Source organism: Cololabis saira, chromosome 9, assembly GCF_033807715.1.
Source record: "Cololabis saira isolate AMF1-May2022 chromosome 9, fColSai1.1, whole genome shotgun sequence".
Lineage (NCBI taxonomy): Eukaryota > Metazoa > Chordata > Actinopteri > Beloniformes > Belonidae > Cololabis > Cololabis saira.
Window position 1 is genome coordinate 36419539 of NC_084595.1, and position 20660 is coordinate 36440198.

The 20660-nt window shown below is 42.4% G+C and overlaps 1 protein-coding gene across 5 annotated transcripts in view; it reads left to right on the plus strand.

Moving 5' to 3' along the window:
- sema6a (sema domain, transmembrane domain (TM), and cytoplasmic domain, (semaphorin) 6A) overlaps positions 1–18933 on the plus strand; it is a 116688-nt gene extending 97755 nt beyond the window's left edge. For 4 of the 5 annotated variants that reach the window (XM_061729417.1, XM_061729418.1, XM_061729420.1 and 1 more), the window contains one exon: positions 14309–18933. In XM_061729417.1, the coding sequence (XP_061585401.1) occupies positions 14309–15462 (1154 nt within the window). In that variant the 3' untranslated portion in view covers positions 15463–18933. The remainder of the gene's footprint in view (positions 1–14308) is intronic. The other variant, XM_061729419.1, reaches the window with a different exon arrangement.
- The last annotated feature ends 1727 nt before the right edge of the window (positions 18934–20660 follow it).

The window sequence follows — 20660 nt, forward strand, 5'->3', positions numbered from 1 at the left end:
TATTGCTCTTACATACAGCTCCTTTAAGTCTTAAATAAACTCCAAAGTAAAAACCGTTTCTAAAATTGTAGTTTTTTATCAAATCTATTTTTCACAAAACTAAAAGCCTGAACCAGGTTTTGTTTTAGGATAAGGCTTATGTTGAGGCAGCCAAAGCACCTGATTACGGTAGTCAACAGCAGCTTTAACAATTAAGTCTCATTATTATGGAAATAAGATTTTCCAACAAGATTTCAACTGTTGACATCTGATATTTTGTGAGACATGCTTCCGGTGTCATCAGTCAACAAAATGGGCGTTCTGGATACCCATCACTCTTGTAGATATGGACAGCAGCAGTCTAATGTGGGGAAGCGTTGCTGCCTGTCTGTGATAATAAAGATATCTTTGCTTCCATATGTGGATTTTGTCTCTGCACTTTTAGCTCATTACCAGGTAACACTCACTTAGTTTAAGCCCTTGATAGCAAATGTAATAGAGCTGAAAACACAATTTGGATGATAGAAGTGATCAGATGAATGCTAAAATGTACTGCTGCTATTCCTCTGCTGCCCGTGATGCCAAACGGAGCATCCTATATTGATAGTAGTGAGGGAAGATCAGGGAGCATGTGTCTGCGGGTGTTATTACAGATGAGGCAATCAATTATAAGAGAAGTGATACCACACTTGGTTTCCGTCCCCACGTTGTCAAATGTCAGGTTGATTTTAGTGGCTAGAGCTCAACATTAAACTTTAAAAATGCGTGTGATTGACCACACATGATCAAAACCTGTAAAATGGATAGATTTTTAAAGTTGGGAAATAATAATAATTAAAGCTGCAAGCAGCGATGAACGGGCCCTCGCACTCACGGCCACCTCCCCCCATAAGCATATCAGAAATGACACCACCCACGACTTCCTATGTTAAACCATTCAAAAGTTATAGCAGAAAAAAGGGACAACCAATCAGAAGAAGGGGCGGGGCTAATTCAGGCCAATGAAGGTCAAGGACTCCATACAGAATCTGATGACACCACCCACGACTCTCTATGTCAAACCATTCAAAAGTTATAGCAGAAAATCGGGACAACCAATCAGAAGAAGGGGCGGGGCTAATGAAGTCCAACGAAGCTTAAGAACTCATTACAGAGTCCCATGACACCACCCACGACTTCCTATGTCAAACCATTAAAACGTTATAGCAGAAAAAAGGGACAACCAATCAGAAGAAGGGGCGGGGCTAATTCAGGCCAATGGAGGTCAAGGACTCCATAAAGAATCTGATGGCACCACCCACGACTCTCTATGTCAAACCATTCCAAAGTTATAGCAGAAAATCGGGACAACCAATCAGAAAAAGGGGCGGGGCTAATTAAGGCCAACGAAGCTTAAGGACTCATTACAGAGTCCCATGACACCACCCACAACTTCCTATGTCAAACAATTAAAAAGTTATAGCAGAAAAAAGGGACAACCAATCAGAAGAAGGGGCGGGGCTAATTCAGGCCAACGAAGCTTAAGGACTCATTACAGAGTCCCATGACACCACCCACAACTTCCTATGTCAAACCATTCAAAAGTTATGGCAGAGAAAAGTATTCTAGGGGGCGTTGTTGAGCCGTTAGGCCACGCTCATTAATGCAAACCATGAAATATCAAATTTATCGCCAAGTCTGGCTTGCATGCAAAATTTGGTGACTTTTGGAGAACTATCAAATATGGACCAATCAGATGAAGGGGGGGTGCACTTGTTGGCGTCTAGCGTCGCCACGGTAACGCTTTTGAAAGAGAAAAGTAATGCGTGGTGTTGCAGGATGGAGACGCACATTTTGATGTATAACACACCTGGGTGCACGTTACGGTTCGGGCTGAATTAACTGCCGAAGGAATGGCATAAATTTCGCCAAAATGACACAATGTCTTCAAAATGGCCGACATCCTGTTCGGTTTCGGCCATGGCTCCAAGAGACTTTTCTTTAAGTTGTGCCATGATACAGGTGTGTAGTGATTTTCGTGCATGTACGTCAAACCGTATTGTGGGGCTTGAGGCACAAAGTTTTCTAGGGGGCGCTGTTGAGCCATTTTGCCACGCCCATTAATGCAAACCATGAAATATCAAATTTATCGCCAGGCCTGGCTTGCATGCCAAATTTGGTGCCTTTTGGGGAACTATCAAATATGGACCAATCAGATGAAGGGGGGGTGCGCTTGTTGGCGTCTAGCGTCGCCACGGTAACACTTTTGAAAGAGAAAAGTAATGCGTGTAGTCGCAGGATGGAGACGCACATTTTGATGTATAACACATCTGGGTTCACGATACGGTTCGGGCTGAATTAACTCTCGAAGGAATGGCATAAATTGCGCCAAAGTGACACGATTAATTCAAAATGGCCGACTTCATGTTCGGTTTCGGGCATGACGCCAAGAGACTTTTCTTTAAGTTGTCCCATGATACAAGTGTGTACCGATTTTCGTGCATGTACGTCAAACCGTATCGTGGGGCTTGAGGCACAAAGTTTTCAAGGGGGCGCTGTTGAGCCATTTTGCCACGCCCATTAATGCAAACCATTAAATATAAAATTTTTCGCCAGGCCTGACTTGGGTGCAAAATTTGGTGACTTTTTGGGCATGTTAAGGGGGGCAAAAAGGCCATCACTTTGTCAGAAGAAAAAAAAAAAAAATAATAATAATTAAAGCTGCAAGCAGCGATGAACGGGCCCTCGCACTCACGGCCACCGCCCCCCTAAGCATATCAGAAATGACACCACCCACGACTTCCTATGTCAAACCATTCAAAAGTTATAGCAGAAAAAAGGGACAACCAATCAGAAGAAGGGGCGGGGCTAATTCAGGCCAATGAAGGTCAAGGGCTCCATAAAGAATCTGATGACACCACCCACGACTCTCTATGTCAAACCATTCCAAAGTTATAGCAGAAAATCGGGACAACCAATCAGAAGAAGGGGCGGGGCTAATTAAGGCCAACGAAGCTCAAGGACTCATTACAGAGTCCCATGACACCACACACAACTCTCTATGTCAAACCATTCAAAAGTTATGGCAGAGAAAAGTATTCTAGGGGGCGCTGTCTAACCGTTAGGCCACGCCCATTAATGCAAACCATGAAATATCAAATTTATCGCCAAGTCTGGCTTGCATGCAAAATTTGGTGACTTTTGGAGAACTATCAAATATGGACCAATCACATGAAGGGGGGGCGCGCCTTTTGGCGTCTAGCATCGCCACGGTAACACTTTTGAAAGAGAAAAGTAATGCGTGGTGTCGCAGGATGTAGACGCACATTTTGATGTATAACACACCTGGGTGCACGTTACGGTTCGGGCTGAATTAACTGCCGAAGGAATGGCATAAATTTCGCCAAAATGACACAATTAATTAAAAATGGCCGACATCCTGTTCGGTTTCGGCCATGGCTCCAAGAGACTTTTCTTTAAGTTGTGCCATGATACAGGTGTGTAGCGATTTTCGTGCATGTACGTCAAACCGTATTGTGGGGCTTGAGGCACAAAGTTTTCCGGGGGGCGCTGTTGAGCCATTTTGCCACGCCCATTAATGCAAACCATGAAATATCAAATTTATCGCCAGGCCTGGCTTGCATGCCAAATTTGGTGCCTTTTGGGGAACTATCAAATATGGACCAATCAGATAAAGGGGGAGTGCGCTTGTTGGCGTCTAGCGTCGCCACGGTAACACTTTTGAAAGAGAAAAGTAATGCGTGTAGTCGCAGGATGGAGACGCATATTTTGATGTATAACACATCTGGGTTCATGATACGGTTCGGGCTGAATTAACTCTCGAAGGAATGGCATATATTGCTCCAAAATTATGCAATTAATTCAGAATGTTCAAAATGGCCGACTTCCTGTTCGGTTTCGGCCATGGCGCCAAGAGACTTTTCTTTTAGTTGCGACATGATACAGGTGTGTACCAATTTTCGTTCATGTACGTCAAACCGTTTTATAGGGCTTGAGGCACAAAGTTTTTTCTGTCGAACCAATCAGATGAAGGGTGGGCGCGCTTTTTGGCGTCTAGCGCCGCCACGGTGACGCTTTTGAAAGAGAAAAGTAATGCGTGTTGTCGCAGGATGGAGACGCACATTTTGATGTATAACACACTTGGGGGCACGTTACGGTTCAGGCTGAATTAACTTTCGAAGGAATGGCATAAATTTCGCCAAAATGACACGACTAATTCAAAATGGCCGACTTCCTGTTCGGTTTCGGGCATGACGCCAAGAGACTTTTCTTTCAGTTGTGCCATGATACAGGTGTGTACCGATTTTCGTGCATGTACGTCAAACCGTATCGTGGGGCTTGAGGCACAAAGTTTTCAAGGGGGCGCTGTTGAGCCATTTTGCCACGCCCATTAATGTAAACCATTAAATATCAAATTTTTCGCCAGGCCTGACTTGCATGCAAAATTTGGTGACTTTTTGGGCACGTTTAGGGGGGCAAAAAGGCCCTCCTTTCGTCAGAAGAAAAAAGAAAGAAAAAGAAAAAAAAAAAAAATTCCTACAGATACAATAGGGCCTTCGCACTGAAGGTGCTCGGGCCCTAATAAAAATTCCTGCAAATACAATAGGGCCTTCGCACTGCAAGTGCTCGGGCCCTAATAATAATTTTCCCCCCACAATTTCCTCTGCAGATTGTCTGGTATTGTTCAGGAAAAGAGTTACCAAGAATACTTAGGGGTGATGAGGTTACATATTGATTTAATACATGGTTTGGATTACTGAAAGACATGGTTAGGTTTAATTATTAATAAATACACAGTTGCCTTTCCAAGGTGTACCCCTGCCTTTCACCTGAAGAGAGCTGAGACATTCTCCAGCAGGTCCCTGTGACCCTGAATAGGAAGAAGCGGGTGTAAATAATGGATGGATGGAGTTACAGGTTAGCATATTGTATAACTATTGTTCAATACAACACAAGAGGCAACATCAACTGCAGAAATCTGGCAATTTCTGATGCCCCGCTATGTTTCAGAGATTTGGACAAATGTACCTTTTACACATTTACTTGTGAGACTGGGCAGTTATGACAACAAAAACACTGATAGCCTTCCCTGAATGCATTAAATAGCAACCTGTACACTGTACAACACTGTAGCGACTTTTTTTCCTCCACCTTTCATAATCAGGACATTTTGATGGCACATTGTCATTCTCACAAAAGCTACTGTAATTTACTTCAATATATTGTTTCCCTCCATGTCAGAGTTGGATGATAATACTAACAGCTCTTCTGCAAGAATTCATTTCAGTGCCATGAAGGCTGACACCTGTGTACCAAGGAGAGACTGGTAGATAGAAAGAGAGTATGACCTCACACAGGCAAGCATGCATATTGTGATAACTACTTACTTTTGTTCACGTTAAACTGTCTTGAATGCCACCACCTTACTCTCTGAAAACCAGCTAAAGGAGGATGTTTCGCCACTTTTATTGGCAATGCATGACAATGTCAGTCTTAAATGTTACATTTCACAGTCATGCAGAGTGGAGAAACTATAAAGTCAAATTCTGTTGTCAAACTTTTTGCCTTGATTTCAAAGAGTTTCTGTGTAAACACACAAATAAAGTTTGCAATGGTGGATTTAACTGCTGATGTATCCACATGTCGGGTGTGCTAAATCCAAAACAACCACACACTGCCAATTAGCACAGGATGCAAAGATTGGAGGGAGTGCAGGGTTCGGTTTGCTTTACTGCTAACTGGTTTTTAACAAAACCTAACCCAGTTTGAGTGCAATGGGACATTTAATGTCGGTAGTTTCGTATGTCCTTGCAGTTGAATGATTGAATTTAAGATAATCCAGCAAAAAAGGAGGAGACCCTAATGTAGTGGCCCTTTTAAGTTAAGGCAAATGCAGTGTTGTAAAGAAAACTAAATAAACTTACAGTATGACTCAGACACCTCCCCTACTGTACTATGTAGAGGTTTTGTGTTTTTTCCCGGCCAAAGATTCTGGTAGGCCTTTGTGTAGCCGATGAATTATAGTTGTGAGTTACAATAAAAACTGTACTGGATGTTTTCTCAGCATTACGCACTTCCTTGACTGACGTCAAGCCACAAGCCTTAATTTCCTCTGCTGATTAGCTTATTGTTCTCTTAGAAAGCCTTGTTTTTGAGACACATTTGCCGCCCCCCCTCCTCCGTTTCATGTTTTGGTTACGCGTTTCATTAAGACTTCTTTCCATTACCGGCCCCTCTAAAAAACTGTGATTTGTCTTTTGGCCGTGGGAGAATGATTCTCTTCTTATGACAGCTCATCCATTAGTGCTTTCTAAGCTCTTCTGACCCACATTTAGCTGTCATTATTTGCCTTTGAACTGAATTCTCACTCTCGTGTTAATGGCGTCCAGGAGCCATTCATCAGTGAAACACAAGCCGGGTCTTTGTTCTCTCGCGGTACTCCTCCAGAACCTTTGTCTGCTAAAACAGTTCCTCACAGTACCTGTATCAATGACAGGCAGGAGATCCAGAGATTAAACAACTTTCAGCAGTCGTGACATGATTGAGTACAGCAGAGTGGGTTACCATCACTGTACGAGTGATTCTTTCACACTTAACACAAATGACCAGGTGTCACAATGCAAACAAAGCAACCCTTGATTTCAGATTTTGGTTTGTGAACTTCAGAGAACTGCTCAACGGCTTGAGTGATGTCACTCACAGCAGTGAATCGCAGTGGCGTCAATTCAGTCAAAGCTAAGGTATGGCAAGGTTACGAGTCACAGAACTTAACTAGAGTATCAATCAACACGTCCAGCAAATACTCATCACAGAAGTCTGCTATGTAGCTTATCTGTGTGGTCAAGAAAATTGGAACATTTTCAAATGCAGTCTCGCTCACTGCAAAAACTCCAAATCTTACCAGGAATATTTGTTATTTAAAATGTCTCATTTTTAGTCATTTTTAGTCTCATTACACTTAAAACAAGAGTCATCGCCAAAAATATAACTTATTTGACCATTTTCACCTGTTTCAAGTAAATTTTCAATTGAAATAAGTAGAAAAATCTGCCAGTGGGACAAGATTTATCTTCTCATTACAAGCAAAACAAAATGTTATTTTAAGTGAAAATCTACTTGAAACAGGTGAAAATTGTTGTTTGAGTTTTTGGGTCTTGTCTTAAATGTAATGAGATTTTTTTGACTAAAAATTAGACATTTTAACTTGAAATAAGACAAATATTCTTGTTAAGATTTTGAGTTTTTGCAGTGTAATAACTTGTGAAATCAATCATGTTGTTCTGATTTGCATTTGTAGTTATTTTATATGTATTAAATAATAGAATAATCAATACAAATAGACAGAGTAATTCCATAAATGTATTTAAAAAACAAACATTTACATTTTCCCTTGAAGCCAAGGTGTGGCGGCTGCCATACCTTGGCATACCCAATTGACGCCCCTGGTGAATCGTAACGGCTCCATCAATGTTTCGCATGTTTTCACTCTCTTAAAATGTCCTCACTGATGTTTAAACTGGTTTTATGTCCTATGGTTGTTAAATATGCAGGGACATAGCCACAGGGTTAGGACATTAGTGCTAATACCTTAGGTACAAAATGATATAATTAGGGCTTTAATTGTATCTTAAACGGCTCATCAGTATGTGGTCCAGTGACTCACGGTTGTCTGATGAAAGCTTTAATATTAAATAATACTATTAATGCAAGTGTCTCTTCAGCACAAACATACACACGACTTAATGGGATAATATCCAAAGGGGGGGATTAAATAAGAATGAATGCATCACTCTCATCATCCAAGTTCCTTTATTCTTTTTGACAACAAGCCTGTCTCCGTCAAAACCCTCCTGCAGAGAAGGCACCGTTGAAACCAGACACTAAACATCTTCTGTTTTTCCTTTTTCGTTCTGTCCTCAACTCGTATTCACGGCCTTGTCTTTCAGCAGGAGACACATCGGTGAGTGCAGTTAAGGCCGATAAAGATTTTTTCTCGTTTATCAGACTGCGTGTAATGGACAGTCATCGGAGGTTAGGGCCCCGTTCCATAACCCCTCTGTGATGTTTAACTGACTTTGAAGTTTCCAACACAAAGACGAGCTCTGTGGGCTTAAGTCAGATGGTGCCTGTGAAAAGATTAAAAGAGTGCGAGAGTAGAGGAAGAGGAAGGAGCATTCACGCGTTCCCGTCACAGCAGATTACAGTATTTCTGATTCACGAGCAAATGCTGCCAACTCCGTCTGTTTCGGCTAGCGAGAGATATCTGAGTATCTGAGATATGTGTTTAATATCTGAATGTTGTGGCCCAGGGCAGAGTTAAATTAAAACCAGTTCAGCCACTGTGAAAGGCATCGAGCTGCGAGATGCCTCACAATACCGTCTGGAGGCAAGAGCTGAAACCAGATTATGAGTCAGTGTACAGGCAGAACCCCCAACAACGTGGACGTAAAGCAGGAAATCTGAGCGCGTTTGCTGAACTTTGATACTTCAAGGTTATGTTGAGGAAGTTTTGAAAAGTTCTGCCAAAATCTAGAATAAAAAAAAAATATAGCATTGCCACCTTGATTTAAAAGCTTGAAGTCCTTCGATACAACTGAAACAGCTGAGGTGTCCTCTGTGGCAACTTTTATTTCCTTTGATGTTGGAGAAACAGTTCCTTACAAGAGGAGGAAGTTTAAAAGGGTTTTCTTCTTGTTCTTCCTTTTGTGCTTCACGTAAGGCCTTGGGCCAGGAACCCTCTCCAAGTGTCAGTGCGAGACAGTTGAGTGATGGATGGAAAAGGAGAAAAAGTGAGAAAAAGAATGAAAGCTTTCTTCTTAATAAGTTGGGCAGAGCCATGCACGCACTGCAGGTCAAATAAGGTATTCATCTCGGCTCCTCCACCCACAATAAAAGACGAATGCAGCACCAAAGTTCACCTCCTGGAGGTGAGCCGACAATCACTTGGCTCAGCTGCCGTCTCACTTTGTCATTCGATGTTAAAAAAATAATATTTCAACTTTGGTAGCAAACATTTAAGTGTTACAGCAATTCATGACAGTTTTGATGTGTTCACTCAATCACAAGAAACAGCGATGATTGAACGTATTTACATTGAACAAGGATGAAAGAGAGTTTTGCACAAAGTGTTCATGTTCCCACTTTTATGTTTAAAACAGATCTTTTTTTTTTAAAGATTTACAAAATTAAAGAAAGCCAAATTTAACCCAACCCAAAAAGTCTTGAATGGCACCCACCACCTCAGAAAACTCACAAGGTGGTTGCACAGAACCAAGCACCTAAAAAGGTCAGCGAAAGGTAAGAAGTTGGAGAGTTATGGGGGAGAAAGGGAAGCCAACCAAGTTTAAAAAAAAAAAAAAAGAAAAAATTGCAGCAAAGAAAAATTTCTCTTGCTCTCAGATGTTAAAGTGTGAGACGAGAAGCAGACGCGTCGTCAGACAGCCAGGCCGTTTAGCCATGAGCTTTTGCAGCGCAGCATTTGTTAAGCCCGGTGCTTTGCTGCAGATAACGCTCATCACTTCTCACACAATCCATTCGGTTTAACACGTCCCGGGTAAGAAATGATTTTGGACAAGAGAGGGGTTTTCAAACCTTGTGTTTAACAGTATGATGCCTGGCCTCTCCCACAACAAAGAGGGAAGTTTGGTTTTCACAGCAGATGAGCAAATGTGACAGCTCCTTTTTATGGAGGCTGAGATTCAATGTCAACTCGGAGATTTAAGTACTTGTGTTGCTCTCTGCTTTATTTCAGTTTAGGAAATGGATTATAAGGTTATGTTGTTGGGACAAGGGAAGTATGATAGCAGTTAGTGACGATGGATGCTGTTTTAAGAGGGTCTGGATTTCACTGCGATTAGAACAGATCACCAAGCTTTCTCTGCGTCTGTGTTATGTCTCGGTGATGAAGATCAGATCAGATCAGAGTTGCTTGGTGACACAGTTAAGCTGAGGAACTCAACATAATCACCTCTTCAGGGTTTTAGAAAACTGTTGCAACTAACACTTTGTTTTATAGCACTCTTTTGAAAAGCCGAACCCTCAAATTGAATCACTAATGATTTGCAGGAAGGAGGAAAGCAGTGATTCATGGAAGGAGCCTGTAAAAAATCAAACAGGAACTTGGCTGAACCAGCTCATATTTGTAGGTTTAATTCATGTTAATACATCCGTTTCATTCCTTTTGTATTTAATTCAACTTTTAATATTGCGTTCCTCCAAGTAGAGCTATTTAGAAAATTTGGAGCCGAACAAATCAACTGGAAAAAAGGAACGTTCACAAGATGCTTTTTTTTTTCTTTCTTACATCGCCTTGGAGGTTTTTCCTTTTTATTTCAAAGAAAACCAGAGGTTTTTCAGAGATTTTGTTTTGTTGAGATTTTAGTTTTACAAAGCCATACTAAACATGGTTATCAATCAGAAAAAGGTGGAACAGAGTATAGAGCTGACCGGTTTCAAGCAGGAGACGTCAAATGTTCGTCATACAGGTCATTTCAAATTTAATTTCAAAGCCTGAATTCCCTCTTTGTCCCAAGCCTGAATTGAATTCTTCTTTCTCTTGCTGGTTGCTGCAAAATATCACTCATCTCACCTCATTGAAAAACAAAACTGGTCCTTTTTCCATCTCAGAGCTCAATAAGAGATTGTTGGAGGCAGAAAAAGTGAAAAAAAAGTTTAGCCAAGAGGCAAGACTCTTTTTTTCTGGATTATCTATGTTCCTTCCCCATGAACTATGGGTTAGGGACAGGAAGAATGAGATTGTGAATACAAGCAGCTCTATTGGGTGGCTGGAGATAGGATGAGCAGTTCCACCATTTGGGAGGAACTTGAAGCAGAGTCACTGGTCCTCCATATCGAGAGGACACAGTTGAGAAGGTTAGAATACCTCCTTGATGCCTCACATTTTCAGCTGGAAAGAGGTTCTAGAGAAGACCCAGGCCATGCTGCAGATGTCACCCCCCTCAGCTGCCTTGGAAATGCCTAAGGATTCTCCTGGAAAGGTTGGAGGAGATGGCCGGGGAAGAGGGAGGTCTGGACCTCTCTGCTTGGGCCGGTGCCTCCGCCACCTGAGCTCAGATCAGAAGTTCATGGACGGATCCTAGCCATTTAAGCTGGGCATACACTTTGCGATATTCGTTTGATTCAGCCCCATCTCAAACTGCACGACTAGATCGCTGAGTTTAAAAGTTCACAGCCCACGATTTATGGTCTCACACTGTATCACCCGATGCTCTGATGCGACCCGTCTGCTCACACTATACGATCATAATCCTCACCTCGGACTTCTGTGTACTGGAACTGTACCGTCAAAAAGAAGTGGAAGATGCTCAGCAAAAACAAACGCGCTGCCTTAGCAATTTTTGCCATTCTGTGTGGCGATAAATGAAAAAAGATTAGACAACGTCGTGATTGGACAAGGAATTGGCTGGGCAGACGTGGGAAATGCGTTTTTTTTTTTTCTGCTATTAAAACATGATTTGTAATGCGAATTTGCAACACTTTAAACTACAAATAATAGTTTTTGACGTGACATCAGAGATTGCGCATGCTCTCTGTGAAAGGATGAGACCAATCGGGTCGTAGCTGCTTCAACTGTGTGATTCCTTCACGAGGAGAGACCAGGATTTCAAACACGTTTGATTTTCTTGCGAGCACACGATTTGTGATCGGGAGCTCGTCGTGAGGTGTTAATCTCTCGTCGTTACCCCACGTACACTGCACGAGGCACGACCAACGATTCGAAATCTGGCCCAATCCCAAAAAATAGTCACACGAGTGGAAAATGGGTTCTAAACGAGCCGACAATCGCACAGTGTCTGCCCGGCTTTAGTGTGTCATCGAACTGGGCCGTCTTATATAATTAGTGACTGCATAACATTTTGCATCTTGCATCAGCGTTGTGACTAGCATTGTTCTCTTTTTCCAGTTCTTGTATATTTTCAACAAAACCTAGTTTGCAGGAAAAATAAACAGCATCTGATCTGGCTGCTGCACACTGAAAAATAACAATATTGACAAAGATTTGGTTCATAAGGCAGCCTTGGATCGTTCTTCGATAAACCCTTGGAAAGATGTGCCGTCTAACTGAGATGATCCGACAAAACATCATCCTTTTGACAGCCAGAAGAGATATTTCCTGTGAGATGTTTCCAGTCTCATGATTTCCCAAAGTCTTAACAGTATCTGTGTTGTCAACTTAATGAATAATGGTTAAGGCTCTAATTAGAAAAACAATTAGGCTTTTACTTTGAATGCTCACTCTCTGGGGAATGTTATAGAATACAGAAGTTGGGGACGAGTCTGACAAACCGTAACGGAGTTACCCTTTTTGGAAATCACACTTGATGGTATTTTCTTACATTTTTCCTGTTAGAAGCTGAAAAGTTTGACATTAACTGTGAAGGCAGCAAGTTAAGTGGATGAAGTGAATATAAACACCAACTTTGATTGATTCTTTCACCAAACGTTCTCAGGGGGAAACGTTAGACTCCTTTTGCAAAATCCAATAAATCATGATAAAATGAACTTTGTTCAGGCCCTCTATGTTTGAGGAGCACATTGTTGTTATCTCAGGCAATACAAATGTACTTCTTATTAAAGTCAAATCTATTCACAGAATAAGACAGAAATACAAACCTGGATACATCTTTATTTACTGTAGGTATGTTAATAGGATTGCTTTAATAAAATAGTTTAGTAAGAGAAGTGAGAAGTCTAAGCTATTTTGTAAAAAGTGCATGTGTTTGTGTCAAGGATTTTTGCTGTGCAGAAATACAAGCAAGCCAAAAAACTAAAGTTCTGATGTGTTTAGATGAGACTGAACAGTACGTTTTTGATGCAAATATGAAGACAAGTTTAACCACGGGGTTAATTTTTACAGAGTAGCAAATTGTAAAATGACAAAATTGCTTGTTGTCAAGTGTTTCAAAAATAAATATGTAAAGCTTATTTCTAAGTAGTTTTGAATAAATGTATTTTTAAAGTACTTTCCTTCGGGCTGGTAACGTGTCCATCATGCATGGCTGAATATCTTTACTACTACGAATCAGTACAAATCATTCTTAAGAACTGAGATAAAGACATGAAGTTTTTAGTTAGTTTTATCTTTTATAGGCAATTTTTTCAGTCTATGAAAAAGTTACTGTACATCACCAACCTGCCGCTTATTTTACTGGACAGGTTTATATTAAACTTGTCTCATCTCAACAGTCACTGCAAAGACGAAACGAGCGACTGGATAATACTCAGATACAGTAAATCTAAACCGTCTAAAGCCTCCATCTTTGAGGAACTTCTTCATTTTTTTATGATCTCCTCGTGCGACAAACAGCACTGATGTTGGAATCTCAGAAAGCTTTTACGTGTTAGCGCTCTACAGTTCATAATATATGCCGTGACAATAAATGCTGTGCGAGCAGGTTTCGGGACCAGCAGTGCACAGTGAGTGTGCTTGACGTGATAAAGGCCACCTGGCTAATCTTCTGTCTGTGGTAACTGATCTGTGTTGGAGGCAGGTCATGTGTGAACGTTTAATAAATCTCTTTGCTGAGGACTGGTGTGCACCGTTAGATGTCTACGCTCACCAACAAGCTGGAGATCATTATCCATGCGCGCGTGTGTGTGTGTGTGTGTGTCATTACGTGTGTGTGCTGAATCACTTGTGTGCTCTGAGCCTGTTGCCTCTCCTACTCTTTGAATACTTTACATCGTCTTTTTATTGACTCATCTTTAATTTTTCCCAATCGCAGCGTGTCTTTGCCTGTGTTAAGAAAGAAAATGGCACTTTCATGACAGAGCTCACTGGATTTAGTGCTTAATCAGCGGGGCTTCTCAATGCTCTCTCTGCAATTCATGAAATTGGATCCAAGCTTAATGAAAATTCTCACATTTACATCGATGGTAAGAAAGGGTTCGAGTGTTGCAGGCGCTTTCATCTGCGCGCATATCTTTTTCATTTCAGACAAAGGTTTTATCTGGGATTTAAAATGAGAATCCTAATCAACCCTCCAAAGCATTTCCTGTCTGAAATTAGATTTTCGAGAAATATTGAATGTTGCTACTTCAAGCTACCGTTCATCATCATTTTGAATAGCTGTTTCTTATAATGGAATAAATCCTTCTTCATTTGATGTTTTTGTCATAAAATGATTTAGACCTCTGAATCTTTTTGCCTAAAGCGCATCGTGTAATGGTTTTAATGTCATTGTCTCCTTTTCTGTTTTTTAATCTGTCTTCTACTACATATCTCTCCCGACAGATCGTTTTTCTGTTGTTTTTTTCTTTCCCTAATTTAGTCTGCCAGTCTGAATGCCATCTGTGCATTTCTCCGCAGGTGTGATCCGTGAGAGCTACCAGAAGGGTCGTGACCAGCTCGTTCCTGTGACCCTGTTGGCCATAGCTGTCATCTTGGCATTTGCCATGGGTGCCATCTTCTCAGGCCTCATTGTCTACTGTGTCTGTGACCACCGGCGGCGAGATATTGATCTGACGGGACGCAAGGAAAAGGACGGCCTGCACCTGCACTCCCGCAGGGGATCGATGAACAGTGTGACCAAGCTCACCGGCCTGTTTGAGATGCAGGCCAAAGACGGACGGCCCGAGGCGATCCTCACCCCTTTGATGCACAACGGGCGACTGACATCAAATGGGAAGATGCTGATAAAAGCGGACCAGCACCACCTGGACCTCACTGCTCTGCCAACGCCTGAATCCACGCCCCTGCAGCCGCGTCGAAAGCCCAGCCGGGGAAGCCGTGAGTGGGAAAGAAATCAAAACCTCATTAATGCTTGCACCAAGGACATGCCACCTATAGGATCCCCTGTCATCTCCACAGACTTACCCCTGAGGGCGTCGCCAGGGCACATCCCCAGCGTGGTGGTCCTGCCTCTACCGCAGCATCAGCACCAGCTTCAGCCTCATTTGCAGCAGCACCAGCAGTCTTACCAGCACGAATACGTGGAGCAGCCCCATCACAGTGACCTGAGTCACGGCCTCATGGACGACCAAGGGGCCACCCTGGAATACAAGACAGTAAAGAGCCCGTGTCATAACCTCAACATGGTGGATTCAGACGGGGGGCTGCCGCCTCGCGTGCCCCAACGCGAGGCTTCTCTCGTCATTCCTCCAGCTGTCCCACAGATGGGCAAACGCCTGGAGGTCCACTCATCGGTCTACGGCCTCCGGAAGGGATCGGCGTCTGCCGCTTCTGGATCCTCCGCCCTCAAGAAGCATAACACCAACTCGTCTAACTCCTCCCAGCTGGCGAGACATCACAGCTTCCGTGTGGAGACCCCGCCACCTGCACCCCAGAGGGTGGACTCCATACAAATGACAGCACAGGGAATATCTCTGTCACGGCAGTCTGGAATGAGCTCCTACGGTTCCCTGCCCCGAACAGGCATCAAACACCTCAAGCCCGACGTCCCGCCAAAACCCTCCGTAGTCTCGCTTTCAACGAAAGTCAAGTCCAGTGACTCCAGCACATAGTCAGCTCGTTGCCCCGTCGGTCCAATGTGAACAGACAGAACAGAAGCGAAAGATGTTTTCTGAAAGAAAGAAAAAACAGGGAATACTGTACAACTCGCATCTCCTTTTTAGTGCTTTTGTTTTGTTTGTTTGGTTTTTTTCGGTGTACAGTACAGTGGAAGATTCAACATTTTTTTCTAAGAAAACACTTTCTTTTTATATAAATATGTAAATATAGAGTGGTTGTTGTCTGTTGTTGCCGTCATCGAGCTCATGCTCTGGCCGGGGTGCCCAGCTCCTCTGTAAACACAGACGGGAACATGTGCTACTGAAAAAGAAAAAGATGAAGTCTGTCCTGAATATTTCATCCATTTTGAACCCTTGTAGCATTCACGACAGTGGCCCTCTTTGTTTCTAGTGTCTTTGGTCACCAGGACTTGACTTGACTACTCTTGTCATGCCAATAAAAGCACATAAGAAGACAGCACGCACGGGAATAATCGTTGTATAGTACCTTGAGGACCGGAGGAGCCAGGTGAACAAGCAAACCGAGAGAAACTGAGCTCAGACTAAAAAGGACAGACAAGCTGCTTGGGTTCTGTTCGGAAACTGTGAAAAGCTTCTCAGTGTTACAGCAATCAAGACCTGCCTGGGTTTCACTCAAAAGCCCGGCCAGAGGAATCTTTTACTGTTCCGGTTACTGAATAACACTTGACTGTTAATACTAATAGCCTGTTGTATTTATTTTTATTAAGTGCTTTTGAAAAAAGAAAAACAGACTGACTTTGTAGGACTGAACAAAAAGGAGGAAATGAGAAGAGATCTTTTAATTTTAATTAATCAAGTGAGGAAAAAAAACATATTTAAAGTCATTAAACTGGAGCCAGTAGAACTTTCATGTCGACTTTAAGTCCACAAGGTGTTACTGTGTGCTCAGTGGGACCTACAGCTTGAGATATACGTGACCTCTGTGACGAGGGGGAGATATTTATTTAAACTGTGCCAGACCAGGACTTACACCTTTTAAGGACCAGAGTTTTCCATTGTTTTAGACCGGTCATAAAAAAAAAAAGACTTCCTGAATCTCGCCCTTTCAGTCCTCCAATGAGCATCTCCTCCCCCCCCCCCCCCAATCAGCACTGTGGTTTTGTGTGAGTCAGACACATTTGACCTGACTGGTTGCTGGTTTCCCAGTGCCATTAAAGCTCACTGTTGCATGTTGCAAACAGACGACAAGCAGCTGCAGCAACAGTCCGGGAATCTGCAGACACACATTCAAAAAGAAGCTGTAGGTGAAGGCTGCAAGCGAACGCAGCGATGCCTCCAACCCTGGAACGCATCGTCTCGTTTTAGCAGCATCACACAGACGAGCAGGCAGGAGAAGAAAAAAAAACGTGAAAACAATAAAAACATCTGTATTGCCTGCTTCTTTTTCCACATGTAAATTTGTGCCTTACACCCTGAAGTAGTGACAATGTTTTCTTGAATAGCTGTTAACTTTGTCTTCTTGTTGTATTTTTTTAATTTAATTTAATTTTTATTTTTCTTACTACGTCATGATATTTCCCTGGTTTGATAAAAATGCAATTCAAGAATGTAGGTGTTATTGTTGTAATTCTGGTCCCTAGACATAACACACTTACAGTCCAGAGGGAGGAGAGGAAGGAGTGTTCCTTTTCTTCTTTTTTTCTCTCTCTCCTACAGATATACACTTGCACACACACACACACACACACACACTCTTAAACATTCACACACACTAATCTTTGTGGTTCATTTCTGATTGTGCCATTAATGCGCTTAAAGCAACCCTTTATGTTGTGCTGGCAGTGTCGATGAAGACGTGAGTCTTTTTGATTTTCTATTTTATACAAGCTATAAGTCCTGGTATTTGTTTTTACTCGTTTTTTGCCGTCTGTTTGTTCGGAGTGATGGTCTGCTGACTGACTACCTGAACAGTTAACATTTGTTACTTGTTGAGAAGGCCAATGTATGGTGTATCTTTCTGGTGCACTGCAATAATGATGCATCAACAGCACCACCACAAACGTACAGTATGATATACACGTAAGCCCCCGGTGTACTAACAGAGTCCACTGATACTTGTGTGCATCGTTAACGTTCATTTATTAGGCAAGGTGCATAAAACAGGCTGGTTCCTGTGAAGAAAGCTGACATTTTAAAACAATATTAAAAAAAATCATACTCTATTTAACCCCGTTTTTTGTAAGAGAAACACTTCTGCAGAAGTTTAGAGATGATTTTTCTTTTTCTTCACTTACTAATTGTCAAGGCCTTATGGGGTGGCTGAGAGTTTGACTAATCTGACCCTTTTTTGCTTTCACTTCATTTTTACTTGGGGATTTTTATTGATCACCCCCAAACCCTCACCTAAACACTTAAATCAGTGGAGCACCCCCCTAGTGTTGTATGTGTAGATAGGTCAAAGTCTTCTTGATATCAAGCAATTTTCTGTTTCTCAATGGGAAGAAAGCCAACTATGTCTCAATCCACAGCTAAGACAAGACGGACCCTTGGATCCGCGGACGTACACGTGTGCGCTTGCAGGGATTGGTTGCAAGCTATGAGTCATGGGCAAATAGGTCAAAGCGCAAATCAACACGAAGGTTCCCCGTTTGAAACATGGTCTTGTGGGGGCAGCGTGGACAGCCATCCCAGTAATTACATAAAGATTTGACCTTCAAAGTGTAAGTGGCCCAAGATTAGCATGAAGGTATAAGTTCACTCCGGATGATGACTGGGCACAAGAACGCTATCTTTCCACTGCCCAGTGTACTCGGTGCACAAACCATCAGGCCTGGAAGAACGCCCACCTAAAACTAGATATTTCTTGGTTTGGAGATCTGGCTTGGAGAGCATCATCATTTCCACACAGAATGTGAACACTAAAACCTGTTCTAACTGTTTACATGGGTTATAACTGACATGAATGGGACTGAAGTGGACTGTATTTAATTGTACTTGTACTGACCTTGTTTACGTTCTCTGTAAAGTGCCCTGAGATGATTTTGTTGGGAACTGGCTCGATACAAATAACCTGAGCTGAACTGACTTGCACTAGTTAGAGAGGTTCAATGTTCACATCCCGTGTGGACGAGTGAACTTGGCTGTGGTTGCAATTAAGATTCAGCATCAAGCGTTTTGATATCAGAGTAAGGTTTTGAGGACTTTTAAAAACTGTGTTGGGGTTGATAGTGAAGGCTGCTGTGGACAGTGAGGTTCTTTAGTGTGTGCCTTTTTGTCTTTCACCCTTGTTATAATACACTGCTGTTAGACGCAAATCAACTCTCTTATCAAACTTTTAAACTTTGTAAGCTTGTAAGATATTGTGACGTCACAAAGTTTTTTGCCCTACTCTCTCCACTTCCTTAACATCTGATTCACAGCTTAATGTATGTTGTAAAGGAAAAAAAACCTCTTTAATTTAATGCAAAATGTAATAAAAAAATAAAATAAATAAAATTCTTGTCATGAAGACTGTGGGATGTCCTTGACTTTTTCACTTGTCTCTTTGCCTGAGGCTGTTATCTTTACAAAGGGAACTGTTTCACTTGTTCTGTTTTGTGCAACATCAAGCTAAGGACTACTAGAGTTACACATGAATTGAAGCTTCTTTCTTGCTTGAATCCCTTTCAAGGAAAATATTGTGCTCCTGTGATGCCTGTTCTCTTTTATACTCTTGATTGTCATGCTTGCCAAAGACAAGCTGTTTCTTGGAGATTTTAAGGCAGATTTTTGGAGCTCTACAATGGTAGGTGTTGTGTTTATGGGACTTTTTGTGCTGTAGTCAAAAACTGAACAAACTCCAAAAATCCAATGTTAAATCTCATGGGGAAATGAACTGAAAATGAGATTAGTTTTCCTGCAGACAAGCACACGTTGTGCATATTTTTCTCATCACAGAACCTCTGACTGGTGTTTCTGTTGTATTTCAGCTGGAGGTTTATTTTCTGATCACAACATGTTTTCTTTCATTTCCAGATTTAGCAGGACTTGTCACTCAAGTAACATTTAAAATATTAAGATTTCTGATGCTCCTTAAATCAAAAAGATGGCAGGGCAAACCCTTTTTTTTTTCCTTACTCTTATGATTTATTTAAAGTTAACTATAACATATACTACAGGCACTGATTTAAAGTCTTAGAACATGTAAAAAAAGATTACACGAGACTAATAATCAAATTTAGGTTGTCAATATACTTGGTTAGGAATTTCCAAAAGTAATTGCTTTGACAGATAAGGAGCTTCGTTACCGTAACGATACTTTTTTCTTGAAGTTCTGTTTGATGGTCGTGCAGGTGCTTTTTTTAAGCTATGTGTAGACCATAAAGGTGAAGGCATATTGATTTGAACAAAACCCAAATCCAGAGTAAATAATAATGCTCAAATGTTAGAAAAGAGTCAAAGACGTACAAGTTGTCCCAATCTAATCTGGTAAAATCTGAGCATAATTTATTTTAACCTGTTAAACTCCAGCCTACTTTCAATGGCCATCTGCTTCTCTGGAGTAGGTTCCCCCAGTTGGGGGAACAATGTTCCGTCTGGTACATGTTAATTTTGATTGCTTTGGTTTATCTTGCGCAAACAGCAAATGAAAACACTGTGAGGATTTATCCACATGGATCGACCACAGAATCCCAGTGTGCCCCACGGTGTGTATATTAGGTCACCTGGGAGACACTCAAATAGATCCTAATTGGACACACCGGGTTCTCACTGCCTTATGTATCGCAAAGAAAACCATTCTAGTAAATTGGAAACAAAAATCCAGTTTATGTATTAACCATTTTAGGAATCTTTTATCAGATCATATTAGTAGTGAGATAATGTCTGCCTCCACTGAACAACACTCGGCTGAATTGCACTCTCTGTGGTCCCCGATTATTGGCCTCGTTACCTAGTGGGGGCGGGGGGGGGGGTGATCTCGTAGCCCTTGGGGTTGGGGGTCGGCTTGGGGGGTCTGGGGCGCGGGCCTCTGGTGGCCCCTGGGGGGCGGTGGGTGGGGCCGCGGGGTCCTGTCCCTGGCCGGTGGGGGCCTTGGGGGCCTGTGGGGGGGGGTACCTCATGGCGGTGGGGGGGGTGGCTGGGGAGGGCTCGGGCGGGGGGCGGTGGCTTGGGCGTCTCCGGGCCTCCTGGGGGGGGCTGGGCCGTGGACGTGGGGGTCCCACCCGGAGGGCCCGGTCCTGCCTGGGTGGGGG